This window comes from Cetorhinus maximus, chromosome 34 (genome assembly GCF_964194155.1).
Source record: "Cetorhinus maximus chromosome 34, sCetMax3.hap1.1, whole genome shotgun sequence".
Classification (NCBI taxonomy): domain Eukaryota; kingdom Metazoa; phylum Chordata; class Chondrichthyes; order Lamniformes; family Cetorhinidae; genus Cetorhinus; species Cetorhinus maximus.
Genome location: NC_135912.1, coordinates 1,570,433 through 1,587,307, shown reverse-complemented (window position 1 = coordinate 1,587,307; position 16,875 = coordinate 1,570,433). Strand labels below are relative to the sequence as shown.

Genomic DNA, 16,875 nt, shown 5'->3' with positions numbered 1-16,875 from the left:
CAAATCTCCAGGTCCAGATGATTTGTGTCCCAGACTGCTGAGGGAGGCAAGGGAGGAGATCGCAGGGGCTCTGACCCAAATTTTTAATTCCTCTCTGGCCACGGGGGAGGTGCCTGAGGACTGGAGAACAGCTAATGTGGTTCCACTATTTAAGAAGGGTTGTAGAGATAAGCTAGGGTACTACAGCGTACTGAGTCTCACATCAGTGGTAGGGAAACTATTGGAGAAAGTTCTGAAGGAGAGTATCTAACTCCATTTGGAGAGGCAAGGTTTGATCAGGGATAGTCAACATGGCTTTGTCAGAGGGAGGTCATGCCTATCAAATTTGATTGAATTTTTTGAGGAGGTGACCAGGTGTGTAGATGAGGGTAGTGTAGTTGATGTAGTTTATATGGATTTCAGCAAAGCCTTTGACAAGGTCCCACATGGGAGACTTATAAAGAAGGCAAATGCACATGGGATACAGGGTAATTTGAGAAGGTGGATTCAAAATTGGCTTAGTTGTAGGAGGCAGAGGGTGATGACAGAAGGATGCTTTAGTGACTGGAAGCCAGTGTCCAGTGGTGTACCACAGGGATCTGTGCTCAGTCCCCTATTATTTGTCATTTATATAAACGACATGGATGTCTATATAGGGGGTAGGATTACTAAGTTTGCGGATGACACAAAGATTGGCCGGGTGGTTAACAGTGAGGTTGAGTGTCTTGGGCTACAGGAAGATATAGATGGGATGGTCAAATGGGCAGATAAGTGGCAGATGGAATTTAACCCTGAGAAGTGTGAGGTGATACACTTTGGAGGGAGTAATTTGACAAGGAAGTATTCAATGAACGGCATGGCACTAGGAAGTTCTGAGGAACATAGGGACCTTGGCATGTGTGTCCATAGATCTCTGAAGGCGGAGGGGCATGTTAGTGGGATGGTGAAAAAGGCATATGGGACACTTGCCTTTATCAATTGAGGCATAGATTACAAAAGTGGGGAGGTCATGTTGGAGTTGTATAGAACAATAGTGAGGCCACAGCTGGAGTACTGTGTGCAGTTCTGGTCGCTACATTATAGGAAGGATGTGATTGCACTGGAGGGGGTGCAGAGGAGATTCACCAGGATGTTGCCCGGGATGAAACATTTAAGTTATGAAGAGAGGTTGGATAGACTTGGGTTGTTTTCGTTGGAACAGGGAAGATTGAGGGGTGACCTGATCGAGGTGTACAAGATTATGAGGGGCATGGACAGGGTGGATAGGGAGCAGCTGTTCCCCTTAGTTGAAGGGTCAGTCACAAGGGGGCAAAGTTCAAGGTGAGGGGCAGGAGGTTTAGGGGGATGTGAGGAAAAACTTTTTTACCCAGAGGGTGGTGAGGGTCTGGAATGCGCTGCCTGGGAGGGTGGTGGAGGCGGGTTGCCTCACATCCTTTAAAGAGTACCTGGTTGAGCACTTGGCACGTCATAACATTCAAGGCAATGGGCCAAGTGCTGGTAAATGGGATTAGGGAGGTAGATCAGGCGTTTCTCACGTGTCGGTGCAGACTTGATGGGCTGAAGGGCCTCTTCTGCACTGTGATTCTGTGAAATTACTACTATCCTAACTTTTAACAAATTCCCGAACTAATCTCCATTAAGGCAACAGCAACCTGTAGACTTAACCAGACACCAGATAAAGCATTTTCACCTTATGAATTCAAAATGAGGTTCTTTCATTTTGGTTGCTGTGGATCCAGTTGGAGGTTTACAGCTGCCTTTTCATCTCACATTGCCTCTGCCCTGCGCACCCGAAAACTACTGAAGTTATACCTACCACCACTGATTGAATTCAAATTCTCATTGTCTCACCAGCCTCTTTGAACTTCACCTTTTAACAATGAAACCCCTTTCACTGTACCAATTCCATTAGTAATATAAACATATTGCTTGATAACTGCTAGAAAGGCATCAGTTTTAATCCAAAACAAAAATAAAAATAAAGATACCTGGAAAAACTCAGCAGGTCTGGCAGCATCTGCGGAGAGGAACACAGTTAACGTTTCAAGTCCGTATGGGAGGTGGTCGAGGTGTAGGGGGTGATGGAGGAGTGGGCCAGGGTGTCCTGGAGGAAATGATCCCTGTGGAATGCCGCCAGGGGAGGGTGAAGGGAAGATGTGTTTGGTGGTGGCATCATGCTGGAGCTGGTGGTAATGGCGGAGGATGATCCTTTGAATGCGGAGGCTGGTGGGGTGATAGGTGAGGACAAGGGGGACCCTATCATGTTTCTGGGAGGGAGAGGAAGGTGTGAGGGCGGATGCGCGGGAGATGGGCCGGACACGGTTGAGGGCCCTGTCAACCACCAATCGCCCTTCTTGAATGCTCTATTCAAAAAATGCATGCTATGTCCCTTACATATCCAGACTAGTTTCCATCAAAGCATAAAGACTAGCTGGCTTTAATCCAATTCAATAATCCAATTTAATCCAATTCAGACACACCCACAGACCAAACATCAATTTTAAAAGAAAAATATTTTCCAAAATATTATAAACATTATTAGCATCATGACATCACCCAAACCAACCCACCCACCCTTCAGTGTCACCCAAACCAACCCACCCACCCTTCAGCATCACCCAAACCAACCCACCCACCCTTCAGCGTCACCCAAACCAACCCAACCACCCTTCAGTGTCACCCAAACCAACCCACCCACCCTTCAGCGTCACCCAAACCAATCCACCCACCCTTCAGAGTCACCCAAACCAACCCACCCACCCTTCAGTGTCACCCAAACCAACCCACCCACCCTTCAGTGTCACCCAAACCAACCTGCTCTTCAGTGTCCTTCACTGAACCATCAACGTGACACCGAGCAGCCGTTATCCAGACAACTTTGGCCAAGACGTTGTCGGTCGGCAGTGTGTAGACGCCATTGGCCAAGGGAGGGTTGGTAGACAGTGTCTAGACACCTTTGGTTTACTAATTAGCCGAATGTCTACTGAACCAGTTGGTATTTTTGGTGCTTCTAATAAACTGATGTAAAAACATTTTGAAAGATTTTAATAAGTGGAAGTAACTTGTGGATAAATCTGGTATTCAAACAAGTGCCAAGTGGTAATGACAACTGACGTTACACAGAATCCATCACCAGTTGCAGAATGTGAGGAAAAACAACTATAAATCATTCTGAAATTTGTTAAATTCACAGACCCCTCTGCAGAGTCGGCGCAACCACTAGATAATCTAGGTGATCACACAAGGCAGCAAGATTTGTGGGTTGGGGAGGCAAAAAAACTGCCGATTTAAGAAAAAAAGTCAGAAGTGCTAACTTGCCAGATTCCCGCGAAGCTGATAAAACCTCAGAAGCTGCAGTTCGTACTCAGTAAGTTTCTGATAGCTGCTGAGAGCAGGAAATGGCTGCAGAGTTGTGATTGGAAGAGCTGCTCTGGGTTCACTGTGCTAGAGCCATCGATAAGTTACAGCACAGAAAGAGGCCATTCAGCCCATCGTGTCTGTGCTGGCTGAGAAATCTAGCCGCCCATTCTAACCCCACCTTCCAGCACCTGGGCCATAGCCCTGCAGGTTTCAGCACTTCAGGTGCAAATCCAGGTACCTTTTGAATGAGTTGAGAGTTTCTGCCCCCAACCACCAATCCAGACAGTGAATTACAGATGCCCCCCAACCTCTAGGTGAAAAGGTTTCTCCTCATGTACCCTCTGATCTTTCTACCAATCACCTTAAATCTGTGCCCCCTGGTAACTGACCCTTCAGCTATGGGAAACAAGTCTTTCCTATCTACCCTATCTAGGCCCCTCATAATTTTGTACACCTTAAATAGTTCACCTCTTAGCCTCCTCCGTTCTAAGGAAAACAACCCTAGCCTAACCAATTTCTCCTCATAGCTGTCATTTACAAGCCCTGGCAACATTCTTGTAAATCTCTGCACCCTCTCCCTTCCTGTAATGCGGTAAGAATTGTATACAAAATTCCAGTTGTGGCCTAACCAGCATTTTATACAGTTCCATCATTACATCTCTGATTTTGTATTCAATACCTCGCCCAATAAAGGAAAGCATTCCATATGCTTTCTTTACCACCTTATCCACCTATCTTGCCACCTTCAGGGACCTGTGGACATGCATGCCAAGGTCTCTCATTTCCTCAACCCCTGTCAATAACTTCCTGTTTATTGAATATTTCCTTGCTTTGTTTGCCCTCCCGAAATGCATTACCACACTTCTCTGGATTGAGTTCCATCTGCCACTTTTCTGCCCATTCAAGCAAACCACTGATCTCATTCTAGAGTCCACATCTATCCTCTTCACTATCAACCACACGCCTAGTTTTTGTGTCATCTGCAAATTTCCCAATCATACCTCCCACGTTTAGGTCTAAATCATTAATATATACAACAAAAAAACAAGGGCCCCAACACTGAGCCCTGTGGAACACCGATGGAAACGGTTTTCCCTTCACAAAAACCACCCGTTGATCAGGGTCTGGGGACAAGCAGGACAAAGGCAAGTTGAGGACTGGTGTCAGGAAACAGATCACACACAGTGATCAATATTTGCGATGGTAGGGAGGGGATCAGGAACACTCTGCAGCTGTGGATCAGGGGATGGTGGAACCTATAGCTCTCTACAGCAGTAGAAACAGGAAGAGCCAGTTTTTTTATTATTCATTCTCATTGCCGGCAAGGCTGCATTTATCACCAATTGCTAACTGCTCTGAGAACATGGGGGCACACCTTCTTTGAATCATGGAATGCTTACAGCAAAGAAGGAAGCCATTCGGCCCATTGAGCCTGTGCTGGCTGTCTGCGAGTGCCATTCAGCCCCCATACCTCTCCAATTCTCTTCCTCCTTCAGGCACTTATCCAATTCCCTGTTGAAAGCCACGATTGAATCTGTTTCTGCCGTCTGCCTTGTACTGCTGTTAGCATTGATACAATTGAGTGGCTGGCTAGATTCACTCAGAGGGGGAGAGGTGCACTCCTCTGTTTTTTTTCCTTCTCTTGCTCAGTCAAAGGTGCTATGGAAAGGTAAGTTGTTGTTGTTGTAATTTGCCTCTTCACATGGATTGTGTCTGACCAAAGGGGTTGCCAACTCTGGTCCCACCTAGCCCTGGAGATCCTATCCCAGGAAATCCCAACTCCAATCCCGTCCACCCCACACCTCCCGCCCATATGTCACCGGGCACGTCTAGCCTCCCCACCCCCCTCCTTCCACCGTCCAATTGGAACGTCTCTCCCTCACACGACTGGATGGTCCTCACCTCTCGATCAAACAGCCTCCGTTTGTGCCCAGCTCCAAGATTTTTACAATGATTAAGCAAAAAGTAATGAAAGAAAGTGAAAAGTATACACACCATATAATATCTCCCTCTCCACCCCACCCCCCCTAGCCCCCCGAAATTACTTGCAGTAGTGTTTCGGGTTTAATCATTAGTGCTGGAGGCACCAGGGCAATCCTGGAGGATTGGGAACCCCAAAACCCAGATCTGAAGGTGGAGTTTCTCGCTGACCCCAGCGAACAATCAAACTGTCTCTTTCTTCTTCTCTTTCTGTAGGTTTTCCCACATTTCAACAACCTTTTCCGCAGCTAATGAATGCACAATAAACGCATCCTTATAGAGCTGCACTGAATACTCCAGTCCCCAAACGTAGAAACGTTCCTCGTGTTTTAGTGGGATGTTGCTGGCCAGAGCCATAAATCCCATGAAAACATCGTCCACAGGGAACATGGGTAAAGTCTTCGATTTGCGGTAAAGCTCCGGTATGAACGACCGAGGCACAATGTACCCTCCGCCCGATGGGAAGTCTGGGTAGATATCGTCGGAGTAGAGGTTCAGGCTCACTTTGTTCCTGCCGTACCGGTAAACCTGGCCATGGCGGTAGACGTAGCCAGCAATGAACTTCGTTGCGTTTTTGTCGTCACTGATGTAGTTCACGATCGCCTCAGGGTTGACAAACTCGTCGTCGTCGGCTTTGGGAGACCAAAGAGAATCCGGGTCAGCTCAGGCACAGACACAGGCCATGTCGTCATGGAGACAGAGGGACAGGGAGACTGCTCTACACGGAGTCAGAGGGGGACAGGGAGACTGCTCTACACGGAGACAGAGGGACAGGGAGACTGCTCTACACGGAGACAGAGGGGGACAGGGAGACTGCTCTACACGGAGACAGAGGGACAGGGAGACTGCTCTACACGGAGACAGAGGGACAGGGAGACTGCTCTACACGGAGACAGAGGGACAGGGAGACTGCTCTACACGGAGACAGAGGGACAGGGAGACTGCTCTACACGGAGACAGAGGGACAGGGAGACTGCTCTACACGGAGACAGAGGGACAGGGAGACTGCTCTACACGGAGACAGAGGGACAGGGAGACTGCTCTACACGGAGACAGAGGGACAGGGAGACTGCTCTACACAGAGACAGAGGGACAGGGAGACTGCTCTACACGGAGACAGAGGGGGACAGGGAGACTGCTCTACACGGAGACAGAGGGACAGGGAGACTGCTCTACACGGAGACAGAGGGACAGGGAGACTGCTCTACACGGAGACAGAGGGGGACAGGGAGACTGCTCTACACGGAGACAGAGGGACAGGGAGACTGCTCTACACGGAGACAGAGGGGGACAGGGAGACTGCTCTACACGGAGACAGAGGGACAGGGAGACTGCTCTACACGGAGACAGAGGGACAGGGAGACTGCTCTACACGGAGACAGAGGGACAGGGAGACTGCTCTACACGGAGACAGAGGGACAGGGAGACTGCTCTACACGGAGACAGAGGGACAGGGAGACTGCTCTACACGGAGACAGAGGGGGACAGGGAGACTGCTCTACACGGAGACAGAGGGACAGGGAGACTGCTCTACACGGAGACAGAGGGACAGGGAGACTGCTCTACACGGAGACAGAGGGGGACAGGGAGACTGCTCTACACAGAGACAGAGGGGGACAGGGAGACTGCTCTACACGGAGACAGAGGGACAGGGAGACTGCTCTACACGGAGACAGAGGGACAGGGAGACTGCTCTACACGGAGACAGAGGGACAGAGAGACTGCTCTACACGGAGACAGAGGGACAGGGAGACTGCTCTACACGGAGACAGAGGGGGACAGGGAGACTGCTCTACACGGAGACAGAGGGACAGGGAGACTGCTCTACACGGAGACAGAGGGGGACAGGGAGACTGCTCTACACGGAGACAGAGGGACAGGGAGACTGCTCTACACGGAGACAGAGGGGGACAGGGAGACTGCTCTACACGGAGACAGAGGGGGACAGGGAGACTGCTCTACACGGAGACAGAGGGACAGGGAGACTGCTCTACACGGAGACAGAGGGGGACAGGGAGACTGCTCTACACGGAGACAGAGGGACAGGGAGACTGCTCTACACGGAGACAGAGGGACAGGGAGACTGCTCTACACGGAGACAGAGGGGGACAGGGAGACTGCTCTACACAGAGACAGAGGGGGACAGGGAGACTGCTCTACACGGAGACAGAGGGACAGGGAGACTGCTCTACACGGAGACAGAGGGACAGGGAGACTGCTCTACACGGAGACAGAGGGACAGAGAGACTGCTCTACACGGAGACAGAGGGACAGGGAGACTGCTCTACACGGAGACAGAGGGGGACAGGGAGACTGCTCTACACGGAGACAGAGGGACAGGGAGACTGCTCTACACGGAGACAGAGGGGGACAGGGAGACTGCTCTACACGGAGACAGAGGGACAGGGAGACTGCTCTACACGGAGACAGAGGGGGACAGGGAGACTGCTCTACACGGAGACAGAGGGGGACAGGGAGACTGCTCTACACGGAGACAGAGGGACAGGGAGACTGCTCTACACGGAGACAGAGGGACAGGGAGACTGCTCTACACGGAGACAGAGGGGGACAGGGAGACTGCTCTACACGGAGACAGAGGGACAGGGAGACTGCTCTACACGGAGACAGAGGGACAGGGAGACTGCTCTACACGGAGACAGAGGGACAGGGAGACTGCTCTACACGGAGACAGAGGGACAGGGAGACTGCTCTACACGGAGACAGAGGGACAGGGAGACTGCTCTACACGGAGACAGAGGGACAGGGAGACTGCTCTACACGGAGACAGAGGGACAGGGAGACTGCTCTACACGGAGACAGAGGGGGACAGGGAGACTGCTCTACACAGAGACAGAGGGACAGGGAGACTGCTCTACACGGAGACAGAGGGGGACAGGGAGACTGCTCTACACGGAGACAGAGGGACAGGGAGACTGCTCTACACGGAGACAGAGGGACAGGGAGACTGCTCTACACGGAGACAGAGGGACAGGGAGACTGCTCTACACGGAGACAGAGGGACAGGGAGACTGCTCTACACGGAGACAGAGGGACAGGGAGACTGCTCTACACGGAGACAGAGGGACAGGGAGACTGCTCTACACGGAGACAGAGGGGGACAGGGAGACTGCTCTACACGGAGACAGAGGGACAGGGAGACTGCTCTACACGGAGACAGAGGGACAGGGAGACTGCTCTACACGGAGACAGAGGGGGACAGGGAGACTGCTCTACACGGAGACAGAGGGACAGGGAGACTGCTCTACACGGAGACAGAGGGACAGGGAGACTGCTCTACACGGAGACAGAGGGGGACAGGGAGACTGCTCTACACGGAGACAGAGGGGGACAGGGAGACTGCTCTACACGGAGACAGAGGGACAGGGAGACTGCTCTACACGGAGACAGAGGGACAGGGAGACTGCTCTACACGGAGACAGAGGGACAGGGAGACTGCTCTACACGGAGACAGAGGGACAGGGAGACTGCTCTACACGGAGACAGAGGGGGACAGGGAGACTGCTCTACACGGAGACAGAGGGACAGGGAGACTGCTCTACACGGAGACAGAGGGACAGGGAGACTGCTCTACACAGAGACAGAGGGACAGGGAGACTGCTCTACACGGAGACAGAGGGACAGGGAGACTGCTCTACACGGAGACAGAGGGGGACAGGGAGACTGCTCTACACGGAGACAGAGGGACAGGGAGACTGCTCTACACGGAGACAGAGGGGGACAGGGAGACTGCTCTACACGGAGACAGAGGGACAGGGAGACTGCTCTACACGGAGACAGAGGGACAGGGAGACTGCTCTACACGGAGACAGAGGGGGACAGGGAGACTGCTCTACACGGAGACAGAGGGACAGGGAGACTGCTCTACACGGAGACAGAGGGACAGGGAGACTGCTCTACACGGAGACAGAGGGACAGGGAGACTGCTCTACACGGAGACAGAGGGACAGGGAGACTGCTCTACACGGAGACAGAGGGACAGGGAGACTGCTCTACACGGAGACAGAGGGACAGGGAGACTGCTCTACACGGAGACAGAGGGGGACAGGGAGACTGCTCTACACGGAGACAGAGGGACAGGGAGACTGCTCTACACGGAGACAGAGGGACAGGGAGACTGCTCTACACGGAGACAGAGGGACAGGGAGACTGCTCTACACGGAGACAGAGGGGGACAGGGAGACTGCTCTACACGGAGACAGAGGGGGACAGGGAGACTGCTCTACACGGAGACAGAGGGACAGGGAGACTGCTCTACACGGAGACAGAGGGGGACAGGGAGACTGCTCTACACGGAGACAGAGGGACAGGGAGACTGCTCTACACGGAGACAGAGGGACAGGGAGACTGCTCTACACGGAGACAGAGGGACAGGGAGACTGCTCTACACGGAGACAGAGGGGGACAGGGAGACTGCTCTACACGGAGACAGAGGGACAGGGAGACTGCTCTACACGGAGACAGAGGGACAGAGAGACTGCTCTACACGGAGACAGAGGGACAGGGAGACTGCTCTACACGGAGACAGAGGGACAGGGAGACTGCTCTACACAGAGACAGAGGGACAGGGAGACTGCTCTACACGGAGACAGAGGGACAGGGAGACTGCTCTACACGGAGACAGAGGGACAGGGAGACTGCTCTACACGGAGACAGAGGGGGACAGGGAGACTGCTCTACACGGAGACAGAGGGACAGGGAGACTGCTCTACACGGAGACAGAGGGACAGGGAGACTGCTCTACACGGAGACAGAGGGACAGGGAGACTGCTCTACACGGAGACAGAGGGGGACAGGGAGACTGCTCTACACGGAGACAGAGGGACAGGGAGACTGCTCTACACGGAGACAGAGGGACAGGGAGACTGCTCTACACGGAGACAGAGGGGGACAGGGAGACTGCTCTACACGGAGACAGAGGGGGACAGGGAGACTGCTCTACACGGAGACAGAGGGACAGGGAGACTGCTCTACACGGAGACAGAGGGACAGGGAGACTGCTCTACACGGAGACAGAGGGACAGGGAGACTGCTCTACACGGAGACAGAGGGGGACAGGGAGACTGCTCTACACGGAGACAGGGGGACAGGGAGACTGCTCTACACGGAGACAGAGGGACAGGGAGACTGCTCTACACGGAGACAGAGGGACAGGGAGACTGCTCTACACGGAGACAGAGGGACAGGGAGACTGCTCTACACGGAGACAGAGGGACAGGGAGACTGCTCTACACGGAGACAGAGGGGGACAGGGAGACTGCTCTACACGGAGACAGAGGGACAGGGAGACTGCTCTACACGGAGACAGAGGGACAGGGAGACTGCTCTACACGGAGACAGAGGGACAGGGAGACTGCTCTACACGGAGACAGAGGGACAGGGAGACTGCTCTACACGGAGACAGAGGGACAGGGAGACTGCTCTACACGGAGACAGAGGGACAGGGAGACTGCTCTACACGGAGACAGAGGGACAGGGAGACTGCTCTACACGGAGACAGAGGGACAGGGAGACTGCTCTACACGGAGACAGAGGGACAGGGAGACTGCTCTACACGGAGACAGAGGGGGACAGGGAGACTGCTCTACACGGAGACAGAGGGACAGGGAGACTGCTCTACACGGAGACAGAGGGACAGGGAGACTGCTCTACACGGAGACAGAGGGACAGGGAGACTGCTCTACACGGAGACAGAGGGACAGGGAGACTGCTCTACACGGAGACAGAGGGGGACAGGGAGACTGCTCTACACGGAGACAGAGGGACAGGGAGACTGCTCCACATGGAGACAGAGGGACAGGGAGACTGCTCTACACGGAGACAGAGGGACTCAAGAACACAAGAAATACGAGGAGTAGGCCATTTGGCCCATTGAGCCTGCTCGCTATTCAATACCATCATGGCTGTTTTTCGGCTTCAACTTCATTTTCCTGCCCACTCCCCATATCTCTTGATTCCATGAGAGAGCAAAAATCTGTCTATCCCAGCCTGAAATGTATTCACCAATGGAACATCTACAACCCTTTGAGTGAAGCAATTTCTCCTCATCACAGTCCGAAATGATCGGTCCCTTTATCCTGAGACTGTGCCCGCCACTGCCCCCACCCCCCCACCCCCCCCGAGTGTTTTAGACTCCCCGGCCAGTAGAAGCAATCCCTCAGCGTCCACCCTGTCAAACTCCTTCAGAATCGTGTACAGTTCAGTGAGATCACCCTGCATTCTTCTAAACTCCAGAGAAAATCAACCCAACTTACTCAGCCTCTCACCATAGGACAGCTCCCTCATCCCAGTGACCAATCTAGTGAACCTTCTCTGTACCGCCTCCAATGCAAGTGTCTCCTTTCTTAAATATGGAGACCAAAACTGCAAACAGTGTTCCAGATGTGGTCTCACCGAAACCCTGTCCAATTGTAGCAAGGCTTCTTTATGCTTGTAGCCCATCCCCCTTGGAATAAAGGCCAACATGCAGTTTGCCTTCCTAATTGCTTTCTGTACCCAAATGTTTGTTAACATTTGACAATCCCTAAATGAACATACCCATTGAATATCCACACTTAGAAGCCTTGAATATACTGAACGACCCAGCCTCTACATCCCTCTGTGGTAAAGAATTCCACAGATTGACTATCCTCTGAGAAAAGAAATTCCTCCTCATCTCTGTTTTACATGGGCGCCCCCTTACTCTGAGATTATGCCCTCTGGTCCTAGACTCTCCCACAAGGGGAAGCAACCTCTCCACATCTACCCTGTCAAGCCCCCTAAGAATCTTATATATTTCAATAAGGTCGCCTCTCATTTTTCTAAACTCCAATAAGTACAGGCCCAAACTACTCAACCTCTCCTCATAAGAAAATCCCTCCATACCTGGAATCAATCTAGTGAACCTTCTCTGTACTGCCTCCAATGTCAGTATATCTTTCCTTAGATAAGGGGACCAAAACTGTTCACAGTACTCTAGGTGTGGTCTAACTAGTGCCTTGTGTAGTTTTAGCAAGACTTCCCTATTTTTATACTCCATTCCCTTTGAAATAAAGGCCAACATTCCATTTGCCTCCCCTCTTACCGACTGAACTTGTATGTTAGCTTTCTGTGATTTATGCACAATGACTCCCAAATCCCTCTGTGCTGCAGCTTTCTGCAGTCTTTCTCCATTTAAATAATATTCAGCTCCTCTATTCTTCCTGCCAAAGTGTATAACCTCACATTTTCCCACATTATATTCCACCTGTCAAGTTTTTGCCCGCTCACTTAACCTGCCTATATCCTTCTGTAGACTCCTTGTGTCATCCTCACCACTTGCCTTCCCACCTATTTTTGTGTCATCCGCAAACTTGGCGATAGTACATTCACTTCCCTCATCCAAGTCATTAATATATATTGTAAATAATTGAGGCCCCAGCACTGATCAGGTTGCCATCCTGAAAATGCCCCCCTTATCCCAACTCTGTCTTCTATTAGTTAGCCAATCCCCTATCCATGCTAATATACTACCCCCAACACCATGGGCTCTTATCTTATTAAGTACCTTATCGAATGCCTTTTGGAAATCCAAATATATTACATCTACTGGTTCCCCTTTATCTATCCTGATTGTTACTTCCTCAAAGATTTCTAATAAATTTGTTAGGTGTGATATTTCCTTCATGAAGCCATACTGACTCTGCTTGATTAGATTATGTGTTTCTAAATGTTCCGCTATTACATCCTTTATAATAGACTTCAACATTTTCAAAATGACAGATGTTAAGCTAATTGGCCTATAGTTACCTGTTTTTTGTCTCCCTCCCTTTTTGAATAAGGGTGTTACATTGGCAATTTTCCAATCCTCTGGGACTTTTCTAGAATCTAAGGATTCTTGGAAGATTACTACCAGTAATCACTGCATCCACTATCTCTGTAGTCACTTCCTTTAATATCCTAGGATGCAACCCATCAGGTCCAGGGGACTTTATTGGCCTTTAGCCCCATTAGTTTCCCTAGTACTTTTTCTCTCATGATTAGGAGAGGTGATGGTGTAGTGGTGTTGTCACTAGACCAATAATCTGGGAACCTAGGGGTAATGCTTTGGGGGCTGGGGTTCAAATCCCACCATGGGATAGTGCAATTTGAATCCACTGAAAATCTGGAATTAAAAGTCTAATGATGACTGGAAAACCATTGCCCATTTTCATAAAAAAAAAACCATCTGATTCACTAATGCCCCTTTAGGGAGGGAAAATTCGCTGTCCTTAACCTGGTCTGGCCTACATGTATCTCCAGACCCACCGCAACGCAGTTGACTCTTAAATGCCCCCTGAACAAAGGGTGATTAGGGATGGGCAATAAATGCTGGCTGTGCCAGTGATGCCCACATCCCATGAACGAATAAAATAAAAGCTAATTGTATTTATTTCCTCCTCCTCCTCTGCTGCCTTGATTATTTAGTATTGGAAAGCAATTAGTGTCTCCTGAAGCAAAGTCTTCATTCAACTCCTCTGCCATTTCCTGGTTCCCCACTATTATTTCACCCGACAGACCCATTAATCCAGCCAATGCACTAACCTTTCACAAAATAATCTGCTGAGGTGCATTCATCGTTCAGCCACTCCAGGAGGCAGCTGATCTTCAGGGTTAGGTTGGCACGATGCTCTTCGAAATCCCACACAATAATGTCCCCGTGTTGACGTGACTCGACGCCAACCAGTTCCATCATCCCCTTATCGTGGGTCATGGCCAACATAAAAACTGTGACCACCAGGTAGTCCTTAATTTGTTGGCGTTTGGCGTAGGCCCTTCGCAGGGCCAACCTCTTGGAAAACGAGTTCGTATAGGAGTTGGTAGCAATTAGGAGCAGTTTGCTGGACTTTGGTGTGGAGCATATTTCAGGGTCACTGATATTAACTTTGCAGCTGTAATCTTGCATGTAGCTATACTCTGCTTGAAAGCGGTTCAAGTCCATGTGGAAAATATTCTTGCCGTCAGTCAGATTGATCGATTGTCTGTGATTGATTTTTTTGGTTTCGTTTGCTTCGCTTGGATAATAAATTAAATCCTTGAAAAATCTCTTTGGAACAATGAAGTTGGAAAAGTAGAAATCCATGATTAGAAATCCAACACCGGCCACTATCATCAGTCCAAACACACAATACATGCTCCTCCTAAATATACAACAAATGTTAAGCAAACAGCAGACCACCTAGGGCGGATTTATAAAAGTGTTTCAACTTATTAGGGACACGATGGGTGTAGGGTATAACGCTTTATAACTTGCGCCCAAGATTGAACATTGATGAAAATAGGTTGATGTAAATAAAAACAAAAAGCTACTGCGGATGCTGGAAATCCAAAACAAAAACAGAATTACCTGGAAAAACTCCGCAGGTCTGGCAGCGTCGGTGGAGAAGAAAAGAGTTGACGTTTCGAGTCCAACATGACCCTTCAACAGAACTGAAGTATAGTTAGGAGAGGGGTGAAATATAAGCTGGTTTAAGGTGGGGGGCGGGGGGAGAGAGAAGTTGAGGGTGGGGTGGCTGTGGGGACAAGCAAGCAGTGATAGGAGCAGATAATCAAAAGATGTCACAGACAAAAGGATCAAAGAGGTGTTGAAGGTGGTGATATTATTTAAGAGAATGTGCTAATTAAGAATGGATGGCAGGACACTCAAGTTACAGCTCTAGTAGGGGTGGGGTGGGGTGGAAAGACTAACAAGGTATTAGTTGTAGATTTAAAAATAAATAAAAAAATAATTTTGTTTTTTTTTCAATTATATAGATTCTTCTTTTACCACCTATTTCCATTATTTTTAAATCTACAACTAATACCTTGTTAGTCTTTCCACCCCACCCCCACTAGAGCTGTACCTTGAGTGTCCTGCCATCCATTCTTAATTAGCACATTCTCTTAGATAATATCACCACCTTCAACACCTCTTTGATCCTTTTGTCTGTGACATCTTTTGATTATCTGCTCCTATCACTGCTTGCTTGTCCCTACAACCACCCCACCCTCAACTTCTCTACACCCCCCGCCCCCCACCTTAAACCAGCTTATATTTCACCCCTCTCCTAACTATACTTCAGTTCTGTTGAAGGGTCATGTTGGACTCGAAACGTTAACTCTTTCCTTCTCCACCGATGCTGCCAGACCTGCGGAGTTTTTCCAGGTAATTCTGTTTTTGTTTTTGATGTAAATAAACTGAGATAAGGTGACAAATGTTGGCAAGTCTCTCTGTTCTTGATCATTGTTCCGTCACCAACCACCGCCTCGCTGCCCCATTTATCTCACTTACTAAGGTGATCAACACTTCCTTCCACCAACGAGCTGCCCATCCACCTAACAACTGAACCAGATGCTAGACAAACACAAACCACTGATTCACTAATCAGATGGCCAGATATCTAACCAGTGGAACTGCCAACCCATCTGTGCCCACACACCAAAACACGCACACCACACCAAAACACACACACACCACACCAAAACACACACACACCACACCAAAACACACACACCACGCCAAAACACACACACACCACACCAAAACACACACACCACACCAAAACACACACACACGCCAAAACACACACACCACACCAAAACACACACACACACCAAAACACACACACACACCAAAACACACACCACACCAAAACACATACACACCACACCAAAACACACACACACGCACATACATGCACCAACACACACATACACGCACCCAAACACGCAGACACACACACCTACAGTCATTCACCCAGCCCCTTGCCAGGTAAAGCTACTGACCTGATTTTGCCATTCATTTTGGCTCCAGGCTTGTTTGTCTTCACTCCTGAATTGTTTAGGCACTGCGGCGTGAAACATGCAGTTACTGATGATAAACTCTTCCACCTGGACAGCAGAACCCAAGTTGAAAATCAGAATTGTTCCCATTGATCCCAGGGTATGATTGCTGACACACTGTTCTGAGCAAGACCTTTCTCCTTTCTGGCACTGCTGGTAAAGTTGGCGTTCATTTCCCATTCCCTAACTGCCCTGAGACGGTGGTGATGGAACTGAGGGGGAATCGCTGGCCCACTTCAGAGGGGCAGTTGCGAGTCAACCACATTGGTGTGGGACTGAAGACACAATGTTCGAACTGGGTAGGGCATCAGTGAACCACTTGGGTTCTGTCAGTTCAACAGACAACTTTTTGTTAACAGATTTGCTTAAAAAAACAGAATTCAAATTCTCAAACTGTCAGGGCTTGGGCTGCATCGCTTCCTGTGGAACTCTCATTTTAAATTCATAGCTCCAGCGTTATTTGCAAAGCTCACCTCCCCCCTGGCTTCTCTTCAAGCCCCTCCAGCTCCCAAGGCTCTGTTTTCAACCAAATCTCACTGAAAAAAACCCCTGTGTGGGACACAAAGCTGGGAACCAGCTTCCTTGGACCACTAAACCCCGGATTCCTTCCCTAAAACCCCAGCCCTCTCTGCCTCTCATTTTTCCTGGGGTGTTCGTTCAAATCTACCTGTTTTGTCAAACTTTCATTCGTCCACCCTTCAGCAGAGACGGGTAAATCTC

The 16,875-nt window shown here is 50.0% G+C and overlaps 1 protein-coding gene across 2 annotated transcripts; it reads right to left on the bottom strand.

The window, feature by feature from the left end:
- Nucleotides 1-5,502: 5,502 nt before the first annotated feature.
- Nucleotides 5,503-16,875, bottom strand: LOC144671856 (beta-1,3-galactosyltransferase 5-like). Of its 2 annotated transcripts, XM_078533909.1 has the most exons (4): nt 16,823-16,875; nt 16,099-16,203; nt 13,879-14,474; nt 5,503-5,951 (listed from the first exon to the last, which is right to left on the bottom strand). In XM_078533909.1, exons 2-4 carry the CDS (start codon nt 16,113-16,115, stop codon nt 5,503-5,505), a joined length of 1,062 nt encoding a protein of 353 aa, XP_078390035.1. In that variant the 5' UTR covers nt 16,116-16,203; nt 16,823-16,875. The 2 variants fall into 2 exon arrangements, with proteins under 2 accessions (XP_078390035.1, XP_078390034.1); XM_078533908.1 differs by lacking the exon at nt 16,823-16,875 and having other exon boundaries at nt 16,099-16,249.